At 55.1% G+C, this 16,524-nt stretch overlaps 1 protein-coding gene across 1 annotated transcript; it reads right to left on the bottom strand.

The window, feature by feature from the left end:
• Nucleotides 1–1,545: 1,545 nt before the first annotated feature.
• Nucleotides 1,546–8,499, bottom strand: GPR37L1 (G protein-coupled receptor 37 like 1). The gene is made up of 2 exons (XM_043567847.1): nt 7,744–8,499; nt 1,546–4,956 (listed from the first exon to the last, which is right to left on the bottom strand). The coding sequence occupies exons 1-2, from the start codon at nt 8,371–8,373 to the stop codon at nt 4,144–4,146; spliced, it is 1,443 nt and encodes a 480-aa protein (XP_043423782.1). The 5' UTR covers nt 8,374–8,499; the 3' UTR covers nt 1,546–4,143.
• Nucleotides 8,500–16,524: the final 8,025 nt, after the last annotated feature.

The raw sequence follows: 16,524 nt of genomic DNA, 5'->3' as shown, positions 1-16,524 counted from the left end.
CTCTGAGCTTCCAGCTGCCAAGTGGAGCTAAGGAGGAAGTCTGTTTAAGGACCTGCCTGGGGCTGGGGTCAGCGTGGCCGGAGTGTGGGGCTGCATCCCGATGTGTGCGGGGCTGCGCCTCCCTCGAGTGCATTCAGAGCCCTACCTGCAGCCACAGCGAATTGTCCTCCAGGGGGCGGTGCCGGGCCTGCAGAGCCTGACGGCTTCCCCCCTTCCCTGCTTCTCTGTTGGTGTCGGTGCCACCGGTTTCTTGGGAGAGAGGCCGTACCCTTGTTCCTCTGCCCAATCCCAGTCCTTGCCCTACTTGACCCCAGCCTTCAGAGCTGGTCCCCCCTCCTCCTTGCCCACAGCTGCGGCTTCTGAGCCTTGCAGGCCCAGCTTACCCAAATCCGGGGCCATCTTGACCCACTTTCGCAGGAAAGCTCCGCCTCTCCCCTGCTCCGCCCCCTTCAGCCTCCCGTCCCCCTGGAGAATAGAGCAGGCCCCTACAGCAGCTCTGTTTTCTGGTCCTCTAGTCCTGCCTCTGCAGGAAGTCACTTCTGCAGGAAGAAGGAGCCATGGTTCCCTTAGATGTGGGAGCAGGGATCCCAGGGCTTTGGCCTCAAGGGTCCTGGGCCTGCCCTATTGGCTCTGAACTTCACCTATTAGCACCTATTGGCTCTGAACTTCTTGGTGCCCCGGGCTTCTTCCCGAAGGTAGTTTATAGTCAGAAATGACTGGAGAGGGGGGGGGGGGTGCCTGTGTGGCTCAGTCGGTTAAGCGTCAGACTTCGGCTCAGGTCATGATCTCGCAGTTTGTGAGTTCGAGCCCGGCGTCGGGCTCTGTGCTGACAGCTTGGAGCCTGGAGCCTGCTTCGGATTCTGTGTCTCCCTCTTTCTCTGCCCCTCTCCTGCTAGTGCTCTGTCTCTCAAAAATAAATAAATGTCCAAAAAAAAATTTTTTTTTTAAAAGAAAGAAATGACTTGCCTGGAGAGGCAGTTCCCCTTTACCAGAGGAGTTGGAGGAAAGAATGTGGATGGAATTTGGCAAATGGGGTGAAGTGGTTTTAAGGTGTCTTCTAGCTCCTAAGGAATAGGAAACGTGCCCCCTGGTTAAGGAGGTTGAAGGTGGGACCAGGCTGCCCCCGTGCTCTCCTGGCTGCAGAGGTGGCAGGAGTTGCCCTTGGCCTAGGAGGCTGGAGAGGCCTGACGGTCACTCATGTGGGGAGCAGGACGGGGCAGGTGTCAGGGCAGACCTGCCTTTCCCGGTCCTGAATCCCCCGATGAGGGGTGACATTGGAGGTTAGACAGGATGAGCTGCTTACCAGCAAGCAAGCATCATCCTACCACGGCGCCTGCACGCAGCAGGTGCCTAATAGGACCTCAAGAATTTGTGGAAGTTGGACCGGGAACAGACTGTGCGTATATATGTAAATCATCGTTTGGGGCCCTTTCAAGTCCCAAAGCCTGGATGAGTTTTGAGAGTACCCTGGCAAGCCTACTCTGTAGTACTAGAGAATTCATTTCCCAAAAGGAAGGAAGAAAAGGTGCCAGGCGTCACGCCAGATGCTTTAGATATCGTGTCTCGTTTAATGACTGTAGTCCTCTGTGAGAGAGGGCTTGTTCCCATTTTACAGATGAGGAAACTGAGAGGCTCAATGACCACGTCCGGTCCCATTGGAGGGAGGTGATTCTCAATGCAAAGTGCTCGTGCTCTCTGCCCCCCACTTCCAGCTGAAGGGGGAGGCTCCGTGGATTGCCCTCTCCCCCCCCCCCCCCCCGCCTCGGGGTCTGAGGGCTGGTCTAAAGTCTGCCCCGAGGGGAAGGGAGAATGTCTGTGCTGCCTCTGAGCATCCCAGCTCAAATCCACCACCCGCCAGTGTGCCAACCCGCCCCCCCACCAGCAGCCTGGGACCCCTGAGCAACAAACGCCACATTGTTCCCCCAGCTGGCCCAGGCCAGAGGGACAGTGGCTCTTTCCCAAGGCCCTGCTGGCCTGCTGACTAATCTTGCAAGCCATTCACGTTGGCAGGCATGGAAGGCGGGGCTGGTGGCAGGGCCTCGAGACACCATCTTCCCCCTCTCATCAGCCCTGAGCTGGCCAAGCAGCAGGAGGGAGAAGCAGGGGGGGGGGGGTGCCCTCTGGAAAAGTCCCCCCAAACAGGATGTCAAGGTGCCCCCTCCCCTGCCCTCAGCCTTCCATCCTCGGCCCTCTCCCCGTGCCAGACTTCACCTCAGTTCACCCCGGGCCCCCTCCCTACATCCCATAGGAAGCTACTGGTGCGTCTAGAACGAGGGTGGGGACGGGGGTAGAGAGGGAGTTGGGCGGGGGTGGAGAAAATGGCCCCCGTATCCTCAGTGCCGCGAGCCTGCCTTTGGCTCCCTCTCCAACCTGCCCCCACCCCACCCCCCCCCGCCCACTCATCTTAAGTTTCTACGGACACAGCTGAGGGCTTCGGTCACTGTGGCAACAGGTCTGCTGAGAAATGGGTGGGTGTCACTCCCCAGCACAAAGAGTGTGTGCATGGAAGCTCCATCACTTAGCAACGGCCTCCCTCTCTCTTGGCGTCACCCGTCCTGGGGGTGGGTGCCAGGAAGAGAGAACAAGGCCATTAAGATCCCCAAGAGAGGGGGGGAAGGAGGCTTGGGTCGGGGCCGGGCTGAGGCCAAGGGGTGTGGGTGGGGTGGTCAGAGGAGAAAGGAGCCCAGTGCGCTCAGCAACCTCTGTCCCTCATCATCCCTTCCGAGGCCTCGTGCAGATGTTCTAGGTGGATCTGGCGGGCAGAAGTCGCCACTGGGACCCAGAGCTGCACTTGAGACAAAGCTGGGCTTAGGAGGCAGGGAGTGATTTGTGGCCTAGGCCGAGGTGTCCCTTCTGGTTGAACCTGTGCCAGACCCTCGAGGCCCAAACAGGGTTAAGGGGGGCTGTGGAAGGACCCCAAAAGGGTACCTGGCAGAAGTGGGACACCCGGGGCAAGACCAGCGGGAGGAGCTGAGGGGTTTCTGGGGGCACAGGACGGAGCTCTGGCCGCCAGGGAGGGGTGTAGTGGGGGCAGGGTGGGGGCAGACAGGGAGCAGGCAGCTGGGCCGTCTACGGGCAAAACAGTCTGTTCGAAGAAACTGAAAAAGAGCAGCTCTCAGAGTCAGAGAGGCTGGAAGGCCCCGGGCTCACCGAGGAAGGCTGCTGGTTTCTCTAAAATGGGGGCTTTGTGGAGGAGGAGGAACAGAGCAGGGGCTCCAGAAGAGATAAGTTTGCTGCCTTTTGACTTCCCAAGGATGCTCGGGCTCAGGCTAGGACAAAGACTTAGCACTCCACCTCCCAAGCCCTTCATCCACTCTGCCCCTCAAAAGCCGTAGGGCCATAAGGCTGGGCAGGACATCAGCCACAGGCCATAAAGGGCCAAATGCGGCTGGGAGGAATCCCCCCAGGGCGCCACCTGTCCTGGAAAAGGGCCAGGTGCATCTGGGCACTGTCAGGATGTGGCACGAGAAACTCCAGTGGGCACAGGGATAGTTCCACCTAGTTTATTGTTTTTGAAGAAGGGCCTTCTACAAGGGAGTACCTACCACGGGGCGGATGGCGGCGGGGTGGCGGGCAGGGGCGGGGGGGGGTTGGCACAGAGCAACCCAGGATATGCCAGAGAAGGAAGAAGAAAGAGAGATAAATCCTCCGGAAGAAGAGAAGGTGCCGGGAGGAGGAGATGTCTAAGGCTAGGGCAGACCTGGTCCAGAGAAGAGCCAGGCAGGACTGGCCCCCAAAGGGCCCCCTATTCTAGGATGGATGAGAGTCAGCAGGCAACGCTTAGAGAGCAGCCAACTAAAGCACAGCAGATTCCAAGACAGAGGCAGGTGAAGTTCTGGCTCCCAGCTGGGGGACTGAGAGTTTCTAGGCAGTTCTAAGGACCTGGAAGCATTACCACCCACCGAGGACAGGGCTGGGAGACGCCAAGAGACAGCCGGGGAAGGCCCTGCTGGGGGAAGGGGCTTTGACACACCCGAACCCCCACAAGAGGGACCAAGTCCACCTCTAGACAGCAAGACGGGCAGAGAAGCAAGACCTATGGGGCCAGAAACACCAAACACCAGACACAGGCTGGGGGGCACCCGCCCTGCCCCACCTGGCCCCTGCTCCCGTGCCCCCCCACCCCCAGGCCGCAGCCTGGCCTCAGCAAGGCGTGCCCAGGGGCAGGAGCGGGGGCGACTCCCTGGGCTTGTGGAAGTAGATGGAGGAGGGCAGCTCGGTCTTGAGCTTGTTGTCCGAGCCGCCGGCGGCTGAGGCCTCCGAGGCGCCACCACACTCGGCACAGCAGCAGCAGCAGCAGCCCAGGAAGGCCTGGCCCAGCGGCCTGCAGATACACAGGAGGAGCACGGGGGTGATGGCTCCCTTGAAGAAGATGGAGAACTGGTTGATGAGGCCCAGGAGGTCCAGGGTCTGGCGAGTCAGCTCAGTGGAAAGGTAGGCCACCACGATGTTGCAGACGTTCTCGGGGAGGGTGCAGAGGGCGTAGACCACGGTCAGGCCCACCACGGTGCTGTTGAGCTGGCTCTCGCACTGCTCGTGTTTGCCTGCCCGGCACTCCGGCTTCCTCCTGGGAGGGCTCCGCACCCGCCACGTCACCAGCTGGCAGGTGACCGTGAAGAGGATGGGCAGGCAGAAGTAGCAGCCAAAGTACCACCACATGCGGGCGTTCTGGTAGGTCATCACCAGCGAGTAGAGGGACTCGGGCAGGCTGGCCGAGGGTTTCATGATGCAGGAGTCCACAGTGCCCGTGGCGGGGGCAGGCTCCTGCGACAGCTGCCACAGCAGGAGCTCGGGCACAGCCAGGATCATGGAGCCCACCCAGATGACAGCCAGCTTGGCCAGGATGGACTGGCACCGCTCGATGGGCCTCACCTTTGGCAGGGTGCTGGTGGCCACATGGAAGCGGTCGATGCCCAGGGCGCAGAGGCTGAAGGTGGTGACTCCCAGGGAGGAGACCTGTGGGCAAAGGTGTAGAGGAGGAGAGAAGCACGTGGTCAAACCCAGGAGGCAGGAGGAGGCCTGGGTTTCTGGCTCAGACGGGAAACTGGGTGGTAAGTGTAGAAACAACAGTAATGACAACCAGCATTTAGTGAGTATTTTCCACGAGTCAGGCACTTGATGTACGTCGCCATATCCTTGCAGCCAACCGTCGTACAGACGAAGAAACTGGCTCGGGCAGGATGAGTGACTAGGTGGATGGCGGAGTTGAGATCCACACACAGACGGGCCCGACTCTTTCCACCCTGCTTCTTTGCCTCTTGGGCTAGGGAATGAATGGCCTGGGTCCCACAGACCCATATGCTCTCTGAGAGACTCTGGAATATCTTCCCTAACGAAGAATCAAGACAAAGACATAGCAATTCTGGGTCTTTATGGGTCCTTCCATCCCCAGGTCCCATTATCCCATTATGAGCCTCAGGTGAAAGGTTTTTGAAACATGGCTCAGTCACACACACTCTCTCTCTCTCTCTCTCTCTCTCTCTCTCTCTCCCTCTCTGTCTCTTCATCCTATCCAAGAAAGCTAGGGGCCTGGCTGCGTGAGGAAGCAGCCTTCCTCCAAAACAGCCTGGGCCCACCCTCCCTGATGCTATTCATTGAGCACATAGGAAAATCACCCTGTGAGCCAAGAGAGAGAAGCCAGAGCAGCAGGGGAAGAAAGTGCCAGAGAGAAGAGAGGAAGAGGAGAACCCTCCCAAGCTATCAGATGATGCTCAACCACACTCAGGGATTGTGCTCAGATCCCCCCTTCCGTCCAAATTCTTCCCTCTTCTGGCTGGGGGAACACAATCTCTGGCTCATTAGCACAGGCACCAAGTGATCTTTGTGAGAACCGGCACCCCTTACTCCCTTGGCAGGGGAGCCCAGGCCTGCGGAAGAGCAGCCTTGGGGCTTGGACAAAACCAAAAATAACACACACACAAAAATTCCAAGTTGCCTTCTCCTGCTCCCTCCTGCGGGCCTTCCTAGGATCCCCCCTACGGAAGGGTTCCGGGACAGGGTATTTTTCCCTCAACTCCTCCCCATTACCCAGCCTAAAGGGGGGCTCTGTCAGCTCATGAACTATCTCCATCCTCCAGGAGGTGTGGAGCGGGTGGCCCAGGAGGATGTGAGCCACAGCCTAGGTATTAGGTATGTTGAGACCCGCAGTCAGGCAGGGCAGGCTTTCGTGCAGACAAGAGTTCACATGCGTCTGCCCTCCTCCTCTCCTGCTCTTAGACCCTCCCTGGTGAAACCCACCACTTACTGAATTATTTTAATTCTAAGGACTTTGTCGATATTTCCCATTTAATCCTTCAAGAACTCATTCAAATAGTTATTATTATTATTCCCAACTTACAGAGGGGAAAACTGAGGTTCAGACAGATCAAGCAGACCTAGGTTACTCAGCTAGTGAGGGGCAAAGCCTGGTTTCTAATCTAGTCCTCTTGCCCAACCTTTCACAGTGCACCTGGGTCCTAAGCCCCAGATGATAACAAAGATGCCGGGGCTAGCCCCAACCATAGGGCCTTCTTTCAGGTTTGGGTACCTTTGGGCCACGGTGAGGCGGTCTCCCTGGGTTGGGAAGGACACAAAGGGCTGCCCCAACTGCTGAGCCTCAGTCTGTCCAAATATGAAATCATGACTAATATACAGTGAACTGGGGACCAAGTTGGGAACAGAACCTACGTCCAGACGCCTGATCCTGATTCCTTCTCCACTCCGGCAAGCCACTCACGTCCCATAGCATCATCCACTCTCGAGAGGAGCGGCAGCCTTCATGGGAGGCCACAGCTACTCCAGTCCTCATTAGTAGCCTCCCTCCCGCCCCGCCCGTAGCCAAAATTTAAAAGGCTGCTCGCTTATTTTGTGCCCCTATGTAGACACAGTGGCCTTGCTGTGTCTCACATAAATGCACATATACTGGTATATTTTTGTAATGTTTGGGTTAGGCTCTCTGTGTAGGATCTATACGCCCATCATCACTCATGTGCCTGTCGTTAGGTGGGAGTTCCCAGAAATGAGGTTGGTGATATATTTTAGAATTGTAGAATAAACCCACCAGTGGGGCCATCTGGTCTACCCCACGGTTGGGCAATAAGCAAATTGGACAGGAGATGTGACCTGCCCCAGAGATACCCGGTATGTCAGAGACATAAGTTGATATTAAGCCCCTCGCCCCCAGGCTCTAGCACCCAGAACTAGGTCTTCCCTTTTAGAGAGGGATGACAATAGTCACAGTAAGGAAGGGACTTTCCTTCTGGCGTTTGCGTTCAAGGGGAGTAGATACTGACTTGACCTGGGGGAGCTGCAGAAGACTGGAATCTCCCTTTACATACTGCTTAGGGAAGCAGGATATTCAGAAGTCAACACCCTGTGGGTGCAGGGCAGCGGCAGTGGCAAAAAGGGAGAAAAAGGAGACACACAGCCGACGGAGCAATTTCTGGGGTGGAAAGACGGAGGGGGGTTAAGGCAGGGAGGGGACAGCTCAGAGTAAAGAGAAAGGGGGAGAGATCTGCCTCGAGGCTGCTCCTGAAGTAAGAGACCAGGCTGAGGCTGGCCCCCAGGGCTCCCACACACCTTCCTGCACCCCCTAGATGCCTTGGTTTCGCTGAGAGCCACCGGGAACCAATACCGTGTTTGTCTCCTTGCCCAAATTGGAGGAGAAGCAAGATGTAGCTCTGGGCCTCTGGGGTCCCGCACACCCACATGTCCCACTTCCGACAGCCTGACGGATTGCAGCCCCAGAGCTGGACACACACTCACCTCCATGAAGGGCACGGCCCGGCAAGAAACGTCACCCAGCAACCTCTGCTTGGTGATCTCATTGAAGATAACAACAGGGAGGCAGAAAAAGAGGACCAGAAAATCCCAGAGGGCCAGGCTCGCGAGGATAGAGTTCCAGGCACTCTTCAGGTAGTAGCTGTGCCACACGATGCACATGACCGACAGGTTACCCACGATGCCCACAGCGAACAGCACCAGGGCCAGGAGCATGATGGCATAGGCACTGTAGGAGCTCTCGGTCACCGGGTACAGGGGGTTCTGAATCTGCAGCCTCTGACCCGGCGTCCCCGTCAGATTGCCCCGAGGCTCCCGCCTGCCGCCTGGGCTGCCCCCGTCCTTGTCTGGGTTGGGGCTGGTGGCCACCAGGGCCTGGGTGGGCTGCAGGCCAGCAGGGTGGATGGGCCGCGGGTACTCGGCCCACTCCTCGGGCACATACTGCTGCACCTCCCTGGCCTCGTCATCCTCAGTGCCTCTCTTGGACCGGCTCTGCTGCTCCTGGGCCTCGGCTCTGTGCCCGCCCGAGTGCAGGGCGGCACCCCCAGACACTCTGCTCAGCCCCGCGGCCAACACCACAGCAAGAGAGACGGCCAGCGGCCACGGCCACTGCATGGCCGGACGAGCAGGAGGCAGCTGCCCCACGAAGAGCAGGTGAGAGAGAGGGGTCCAAGCGCCGGGCTGACCGGAGAGAGGCAGCTGGCCGCTTGGTCCGCCTCCAGTCAGGCGTCTGGCATCACCAGCCTGCTCCAGTGGACCCGAGCTGCTCCCTCCCACCCCGTTGGCCAGGGGCCGGGCAAGGCCCTCTGCTGGACATAGAGCATTCATCTTGCCCTCCAGGACACTCCTCCTCGGGCCCCACAGGGCAACGGCAGGTCAGACCTGCGGAGGCCTCAGAGGCCACCTGCTCCCAGCCTCTGAAGAGAAGGCTGGAGCCCAGAGAGGGGACGTGGCTGGCCTAGGGTCCCACGGTGTGGAGGGGCAGACCGGGGACTGGAACACAGGCCTTCACACTCTGCCTCGGGAGACAATGCTCAGGCAGCTCCTACATTTGAAACTGTCATTTATTGAACACTCCCTAGATCCTAGCACTCAGCTGACGAACACTCACAACAGCTCTATGGGGTAAATGCTATTATCACCCCTGTGCAGGCTTTCAGTCACGTACCGGCATGGCTGATACACGGCAGAGCCAGGCCCAGGACCTAGATCTGACTCCAGAGTTCTGAACTCAACAAGCACAAGTCCATCGGCCTGCCTTCTAACCACCAGAACTCCTCGCGGAAAGCGAAACAATCAAAATCTAAAAACGGGGGCGCCTGGGTGGCGCAGTCGGTTAAGCGTCCGACTTCAGCCAGGTCACGATCTCGCGGTCCGTGAGTTCAAGCCCCGCGTCAGGCTCTGGGCTGATGGCTCGGAGCCTGGAGCCTGTTTCCGATTCTGTGTCTCCCTCTCTCTGCCCCTCCCCTGTTCATGCTCTGTCTCTCTCTGTCCCAAAAATAAATAAACGTTGAAAAAAAAAATTAAAAAAAAAAATCTAAAAACGCATTCTGATCCAGACACGAGATCACGAGATGGATGGACATTTGCAATGACCAGTATTTACTGAGCACCTGCTATGCTCCAGACAGTCAGAAAACAAATACGTAAAAGACCTCTGCCACCAAGGAGCTTTCAGTCCAGAGGGCGAAAGGGATATGTAAATCAATAATTACAATTCAGTGTGATAGATGCTGTGAAAGGCAAAAGACAAGTCTGAACCCAGAGGAGCCTGGAGGGATCTGGAAGGCCTCCCAGATGAGGGGGCATTTGAGTGCTTCCTGAGAAATGACTGTGAGCCTGCCAGACAGACAGCAGGGAGGGAAGTGCTCCCGGCGGAAGACACAGCACATACAAAGGCTTAGCGATGTGACAGTAGGCCACGCACCTGAGAGCCAGCAAGAATGTCAAGGAGGCTGGAATGCAAGGGACTGCAGAGAGAGGGCCTGGGAGCTCGGAACAAGGAGCCTGGACAGGTCAGCAGAGGCAGGGCCAGGAAGGACTTTGTAGGCCAGGCCAAGGAGTTTACATTTATCTGAAAGGCAGTGGACAGTGTTACAAGCTGCTAAGCGGAGGAACAGGGACTTGAGCAGGGTGTTTAGAGGGCTCCCTTATGGGCAGCTGGGGTCACGATAGGCTGGAGCAGGAGGATGCACGCAGGACAGGAGGCAGGGGCAGTCCGGAGGGTGGCAAAGAGCAGAGTGCAGGGAAATGGCCAGCGTCACGGGGCTTTGGCTGTGCAGTGGAGGAGGGACAGGTCAAGGCTGACCCCTAGGCTGGGGTGAACAGCAAGACACTCACCTGTGTGGGGAAGAGGGTGGGGGAAAGCCTTGGCTTAAAGGAATTCTCTGCAGTTCATGAGAAAGGCTAGAGCTGGACGTGGAGATAGGAGGGTGAAGGTGTGGGTGGGCCAGGGGGCCGGCGAGATCACAGAGCACACAGAGCAGAAGGCGCAGGGTGGAGGAAGGGGCGCAGGAAGACAATGGAATAAAAACCAGGAGAGGGCAGGCTGCTGTGGTCCCACTCCTCGGAGCTGGAGCAAGAGAAGAACTGGACGGCTGTGGTTGGAGTTGAAAGTCACTTCTGCAGTCAGCAAACATTAGCCAGGGCCTCGTAGGAGCAGATCAACCTGGAAGTGACTTCCCTGGAAGACTTCCTGACCAGGAAAGCCTCCGTCCTACCCAGAGGGGCCCCAACCTACTGAGCAAAAAGAGGAATCCCAAGAAAAAAGGAAGAGGAAAAGAAGAAAAGACTGGCATACCCTTAGAAAAGGTCAAGGAGCATCTTCGGCTTTAAAAAATTTTTTATCTTTCTGGGGCGCCTGGGTGGCTCAGTCGATTAAGCATTTGACTTCGGCTCAGGTCATGATCTCACGGTCGGTGAGTTCGAGCCCCGTGTGGGGTTCTGTGAGGACAGCTCGGAGCCGGGAGCCTGCTTCGGATTCTGTGTCTCCCTCTCTCTCCTCCCCTCCCTGGCTTGTGCTCTGTCTCTCTCTCAAAAAATAAACATAAAAAAATTGTAAAACAAATTCATGACATTTTTTTATCTTTCTGGCTTCTTACTGTCCACTCTTTCTGTGGGGACAGGAGGCCCAGGTGGCTGCAGGACTGACCTTGTCTGCAGTTCAGAATGTCACAACGAAGCTGCAGAGAAGTTAGGCCGAGGACTCAACTGTCCTCTTTGTTGCCAGCACCCCCTGCCCCCACAGCAGAGAGGAGAGCCCAGGACTCAGGCTCCATATCCTCAGGAAGGGGTGAAAGAGGAGCTGGAGGATGGGTCACCTAGCCCTCAGACCAAACGTCGTGTGGTCCCCCCTTGGACTTGTGGTTGTTTTTTTTTTTTTAAGTTTCTTTATTTGAGAGAGACAGTGCAAGTGGGGGTGAGGCAGAGAGAAGGGAGAGAGAATCCCAAGCAGGCTCTGCACCATCAGCATGCAACCCGACACAGGGCTCGATCCCATGAACCGAGAGACCATGACCTGAGCCGAAATCAAGAGTCGGATGCTTAACTGGCTGAGCGCCACCCGCCTGCCCCCCGCCCCGCCACCGCCCACAGGCGCCCCAGAATTGTGCTTTCTTAATCCCACTGCAGAACTGACTCCCGGACCGGCCCCTGAGTGAGTCAGATCCTTCCAAACGCCCATGGCACTCAGGCTGTTGGTGTTGAAACCACCTGCTGCCGTGTGATACAGTGATTTTGGTAAATAGAGTCATCACCCATATCATCACCATCATTCACTGAGCATTCAGGAAGTGTCAGGCCCTGTGCTAAACACTCGGTAGAATTATCATACTTATCTCTACATTATTACCCCGGGCTCAGAGAGGTAGAGTAACTTGTCCAAGCATGCATAGCTCATGGGATCCAAATGCAAGTTTGCCCAACTCCAAAGCTGAAACTCTGAACCACTCTGTGGTGTAACTTTACAGAATTTTTATCCAGGAGGAGACCCTAAGGATGATCTACACCAGCTCTCTTATTTTTCAGAAGTGGACACTGAAATCCAGAGAAGTCAAGGGCAGGCCCTGATCCCCAGTGCTCCGTGGTCAGGCATGTGCCAACACAGTGTAGACCTCAGCACAGGGCTGGCCTGTGGTGAGCTGGGAAATTGTTAGCCCTCAGCTCCTTTCTTATACTCATGAATATGCCTCATTGTAACACAGAGTGTGCCTTGCACAGAGTAGGGGCTCAAGAAACACTGACCAGTTGAAAGACACCCCCCCGCTTCCCTCCCTTCTGTTGGTCCTGAGCTTCCTTGGGTCTGTTAGGACAGTTGGAACATCAGAGGCCACTAGGTGGAACCAGATGTCCAGTGATGGAAGTGAAGGCAGGCCTCTCCCTCCGATCCTACCGACCCCACCCTGCCCAAGCCCCGTCCGCAGACTTTCTGCAGAGGTCTGAAGGGGCAGTCTGACGACATGACTGGGTGCGTTCCCAGGGGCTGATGCCAAGGGGGATGGTGTCTCACCTATCCCCTACCTACCGTTTCACCCCACCCCTCCTGAGGGCACCCAACAAAAACCCCCCAGAGATGCTCTTCTCCCTTCTCTGCTTCTGCTTCAGGGGAGTCTTCTCCTCGGACCAGCCAGAAGCACCTCCCTGATTCGTTAAGCATACCAAGCAGAAGACAAAGTCTTCCCTAGCCCTTCGGAATGCCTCTCCCTGATTCCAGGAATTTCCCATTCTTCTCCCTGGGAATTTCCCCAGTGCTGGCAGCAAAGGTAGTTAAGTGGGACAGGGTAGAAGAGAGAGGGCTGGGACTGTCCCATGGCAGTGAATGAGGTAAGAGCCTCTGGGCCGCCGTGGAAGTGCCACCCTGGAAAATAATAGGAGCTAACATTTTGCTGAGTGAGTTCCATGCATCATGCATTCTCCATGAAGAGTATATTCTGGAACTTGGCTGTCTGGATGTAACTCCTTAAACAGCTCTATCACTTACTAGCTGTGTGTGTGTGTGTGTGTGTGTGTGTGTGTGTGGCTTTGGTCAAGCCCTTAACCTCTCTGTGCCTCAGTTTCTTCATCTGATACTAACAAGCTTGTCGTGGAGATTAAAGGAGTTCGTTTATGCATGGTAAGCACTGTGTACGTGTTAGCAGGCGTGGTACCTCATTTAATTCTTGCCACGACCTTAGAAGCAGGATGCTATTCTCTCCATGGTACAGATTTGGAAACTGCAGCACAGAGAGGCAGGAGGCAGACGAAGAGGCAGGGAGGGCAAGTGTTGAGACAGGTCTCCCCGCTGCCGGGTTCTCGGCCTGAATAGGGACTTCCCTCTGGCCTGCAGCTGGCACCAGACTAGGGGCAGGGGAGGTGTAGACACTTCTGACCCCACTGGGTCCCACTGGGCCCGTTCTCCATGCTCTGGGATCCTGGGCCCAAGGGGCACAGTGGGCTTACTCTGGAGGACGGGCCACAAATGGGAAAGCGTGCTTTCTCATGGGATCCGAGACCTGGTCCCAACCCTGCCACGAGCTAGCCCTACTGTAATATCAATAATCAAGCATTCATTTATTTTACAAGTACTTATTAAGCACCTACTATGTGCCAGGCATTATCTCAGATACTCAGGAATCAGTGGACAACACAGGCATGACCTCTGCCCTCCTGAAATTCCCATTCGAGTGAAGGCAGGCACTGAAAAACCAACCCCCACCCAACATAACTATGAATTGTGAGGACAAGGAGGAAAAGAGGAGGGTGCCATGGTGTCACGGAACCTCTCTGTCCTCCCGTTTTCTCCTTGGGAAAAGGTACAGAGTATTATCTAGGACCTAAGGATGCTATTGCAATGAAATACGGGCATTGTAAAGGCATTGTAAAAAGGTGAGACTTCAGAGGGCAGTGGGTGGCTCAGTCGGTTAAGTGTCCAACTTCGGCTCAGGTCATGATCTCAAAGTTCTTGGGTTCAAGCCCTGCAGTCAGCACAGAGCCCACTTCAGATCCTCTGTCTCCCTCTCTCTCCCCCTCCCCTACTTGCGCTCTCTATCAAAAATAAACACGCACTTTTTAAAAAAGGTAAGACTTTGGGGCTCCTGTGTGGCTCAGTCAGTGAAGTGTCCAACTCTTGGTTTTGGCTCAGGTCATGATCTCAGGATTCGTGAGACTGGGCCCTGTGTAGGTCTCTACACCGTCAGTGCAGGTGCTTGGGATTCTCTGTCTCCCTCTCTTTCTGCCCCTTCCCCGCCTCTCTCTCAATAAATAAACATTAAAAAAAAATTCTTTTTAAAAGGTAAGGGGCGGGGCGCCTGGGTGGCTCAGTCGGTTGAGCATCCGACTTCAGCTCAGGTCACGATCTCGCGGTCCGCGAGTTCGAGCCCCGCGTTGGACTCTGGGCTGATGGCTCAGAGCCTGGAGCCTGCTTCCGATTCTGTGTCTCCCTCTCTCTCTGCCCCTCCCCCGTTCACGCTGTGTCTCTCTCTGTCTCAAAAATAAATAAACGTTAAAAAAAAAAAAAAAGGTAAGGGGCTCCTGGGTGGGTCAGTCGGTTAAGCATACAACTCCTTTTTTTTTTTTTTTTCTTTTAAGCATTCAACTCTTGATATCAGCTCAGGTCGTGATCTCACCGTGCGTGGGATTAAGCCCCATGTCAGGCTCTGCGTTAGTACCATAGAGCTTCCTTGGGATTCTCTCTTTCCCTCTCTCTCTCTCCCTGCCCTTCCCCTACTCTCACTCTCTCTTTCTCTCTCAAAATGAATAAATAAACTTAAAAAATAAATTAAAAATTGTTTCAAAGGTAAGACTTCTACAATAATATATCTCAGTGGTTCACTAATACCTGCAAACTTAATTTGAATTACATGTTCTCAAGCCCCACCCTGACCTGCCCAGTCAGAAACTCTGGAGGTGGGATCAGTGATCCATGTTTTAGCAAATCCTGCCAAGGATTCTGGTGCAGGCTGTACTTGGAGAACCAGCAGGTAAGGAGTCCCACTGGAGGGGGGGGAGGAGTGGGGGGGGGAGCGGGGGGGGGAGCGGGGTGGGGGGGAGGGAGGAAGGGAGTGTCTCTCTGTAAAGCCTCCAGGCTGTGCTTGTAGAGGGGGCAGGGGGATGGAACACTGGCCCTGAGGGGCTCCCAGATCACAGACTCACTGAACTCTGGTATCTTCCTGTCTGCTTCCTCAGCACTTGGCATTCAGTAGATGTTTGATATATGCGTTTAAGAACAAAGGAGGGGAGGGCGCGCCTGGGTAGCTCAGTTGGTTAAACATCTGACTCTTGGTTTCAGCTCAGGTCATGATCTCATGGCTTCATGGGTTCGAGCCCTGGGTCGGGTTCTGTGTTAGCAGTGTGGAGCCTGCTTGGGATTCTCTCTCTCTCCATCTCTCTCTCTCTGTCCCTCCCCTGCTTGTGCTCTCTCTCAAAATAAATGAATAAACTTAAAAGAATTTAATTTAAAAAAAAAAAGAACAAATAAATGGTAAGCAGAGGCATAAAACTATTCACCAAATCCTACTTGTTCTGTGATACCAAAATCCCCAAATCCCTTCAACGGGGGTGGGAAGGTGAGGAAACCTCTGGCTTTCTCAACAAAAGGAAGCCTTCCAACCATCCCCAGATGCTCCTTTCCTTGGGGCATCTCTCTCTACTGCTCCCTCCCAGCCATGGCCGCCGGCTCCCCCAGAATGCCATGTTCCAGACACATCTCACCTTTCCTTACTCCTCTGCAGCACAGCTGAAGCAAGCTGGGAGTGTTCAGACTCGAGGAAAGGTTTGGGATGCCACACTGATAGTTGCAAGGAATCCGACAATCTGGCCAACAGGATTCTACCTTCCAGATCCCAGATCACCTTCACTGTGGCTCCCAGCAGGCAGCCAGTACCAGGAGCTCAGTATAGACACTACTCTCCTCCAGGGATGATCAGAGGTCATCTCTGGCTTACCTAGACCACCCTCTGGGTTAGGGTTCCCCCCATCAGGATGCTTTCAAGATCAGCCTAACTTTCAGGAGCCAACTGGTTGGCCCCATCAGAATAAAATCCCAGATTTTTACATAGTGTAGAAGGGGCGTAAGTAGCGTTGGATTTGTTTAACAAATGTTTATTGAATGCCTACTATGTGCCAGACATAATTAATGTGCAAAAGCACTTGTCATTAATGAACAACGAGCCATTCTTTGAAACCCTCTACCATTCAAGGCAGCCCGTTCCCATTTTAGATGCTATAATAAGGTGGAAGTTGCTTCTTTATTAGAAATGTGATTCCAGGAGCTCCTGGGTGCTTCAATCAGTTAAGCGACTGACTCTTGATTTCGGCTCAGGTCATGATCTCACAGTTCATGAGTTCGAGCCCCCGCATCAGGCTCTGCACTAACAACGCAGAGCCTGCTTGGGATTCTCTCTCCCTCTCTCTCTCTCTGTTCCTCCTTGCTTGTGCTCTCTCTCTCCCTCTCTCAAAATATATAAATAAACTTAAAAAAAAAAAAAAAGGAAATGTGATTCCCAAAAGACCCACCCATTGGTTCTGGATCTGTCCCCCTAGAGGAGACGGAACACACACACACACACACAGAGCAGACATAAAATCAACCCCATAAGGTGTGTGAAGACCAGCAGAACAAGAGTGCTCGAGGGCAGTCAGCAGATCTTTGATGAGTCAAAGAAGGCTTCCTAGAGAGAAGTCTTACAAGGGATTTCTTCTGGAGCAGGGTCTGGAGGGATGTGAGGGAGCTGGTTTCGCAGAAAGGAGGTGGGGCAAAATTTCCCAGCAGGAAGGTGGGGAGAAAGGTTT

This window comes from Prionailurus bengalensis, chromosome E4, assembly GCF_016509475.1.
Source record: "Prionailurus bengalensis isolate Pbe53 chromosome E4, Fcat_Pben_1.1_paternal_pri, whole genome shotgun sequence".
In the NCBI taxonomy this organism is placed as follows: Eukaryota; Metazoa; Chordata; class Mammalia; order Carnivora; family Felidae; genus Prionailurus; species Prionailurus bengalensis.
Note: the sequence above shows the minus strand (reverse complement) of the source record. Positions and strands in the feature narration are given on the sequence as shown.

Excerpts from the sequence above, each read along its gene's own strand:
- GPR37L1 (XM_043567847.1), bottom strand. The coding sequence starts at position 8,373 with ATGCAGTGGCCGTGGCCGCTGGCCGTCTCTCTTGCTGTGGTGTTGGCC. Across the intron at positions 4,957-7,743 it reads GGGCCGTGCCCTTCATGGAG|GTCTCCTCCCTGGGAGTCAC; the intron begins GTGAGTGTGTGT and ends CTTTGCCCACAG.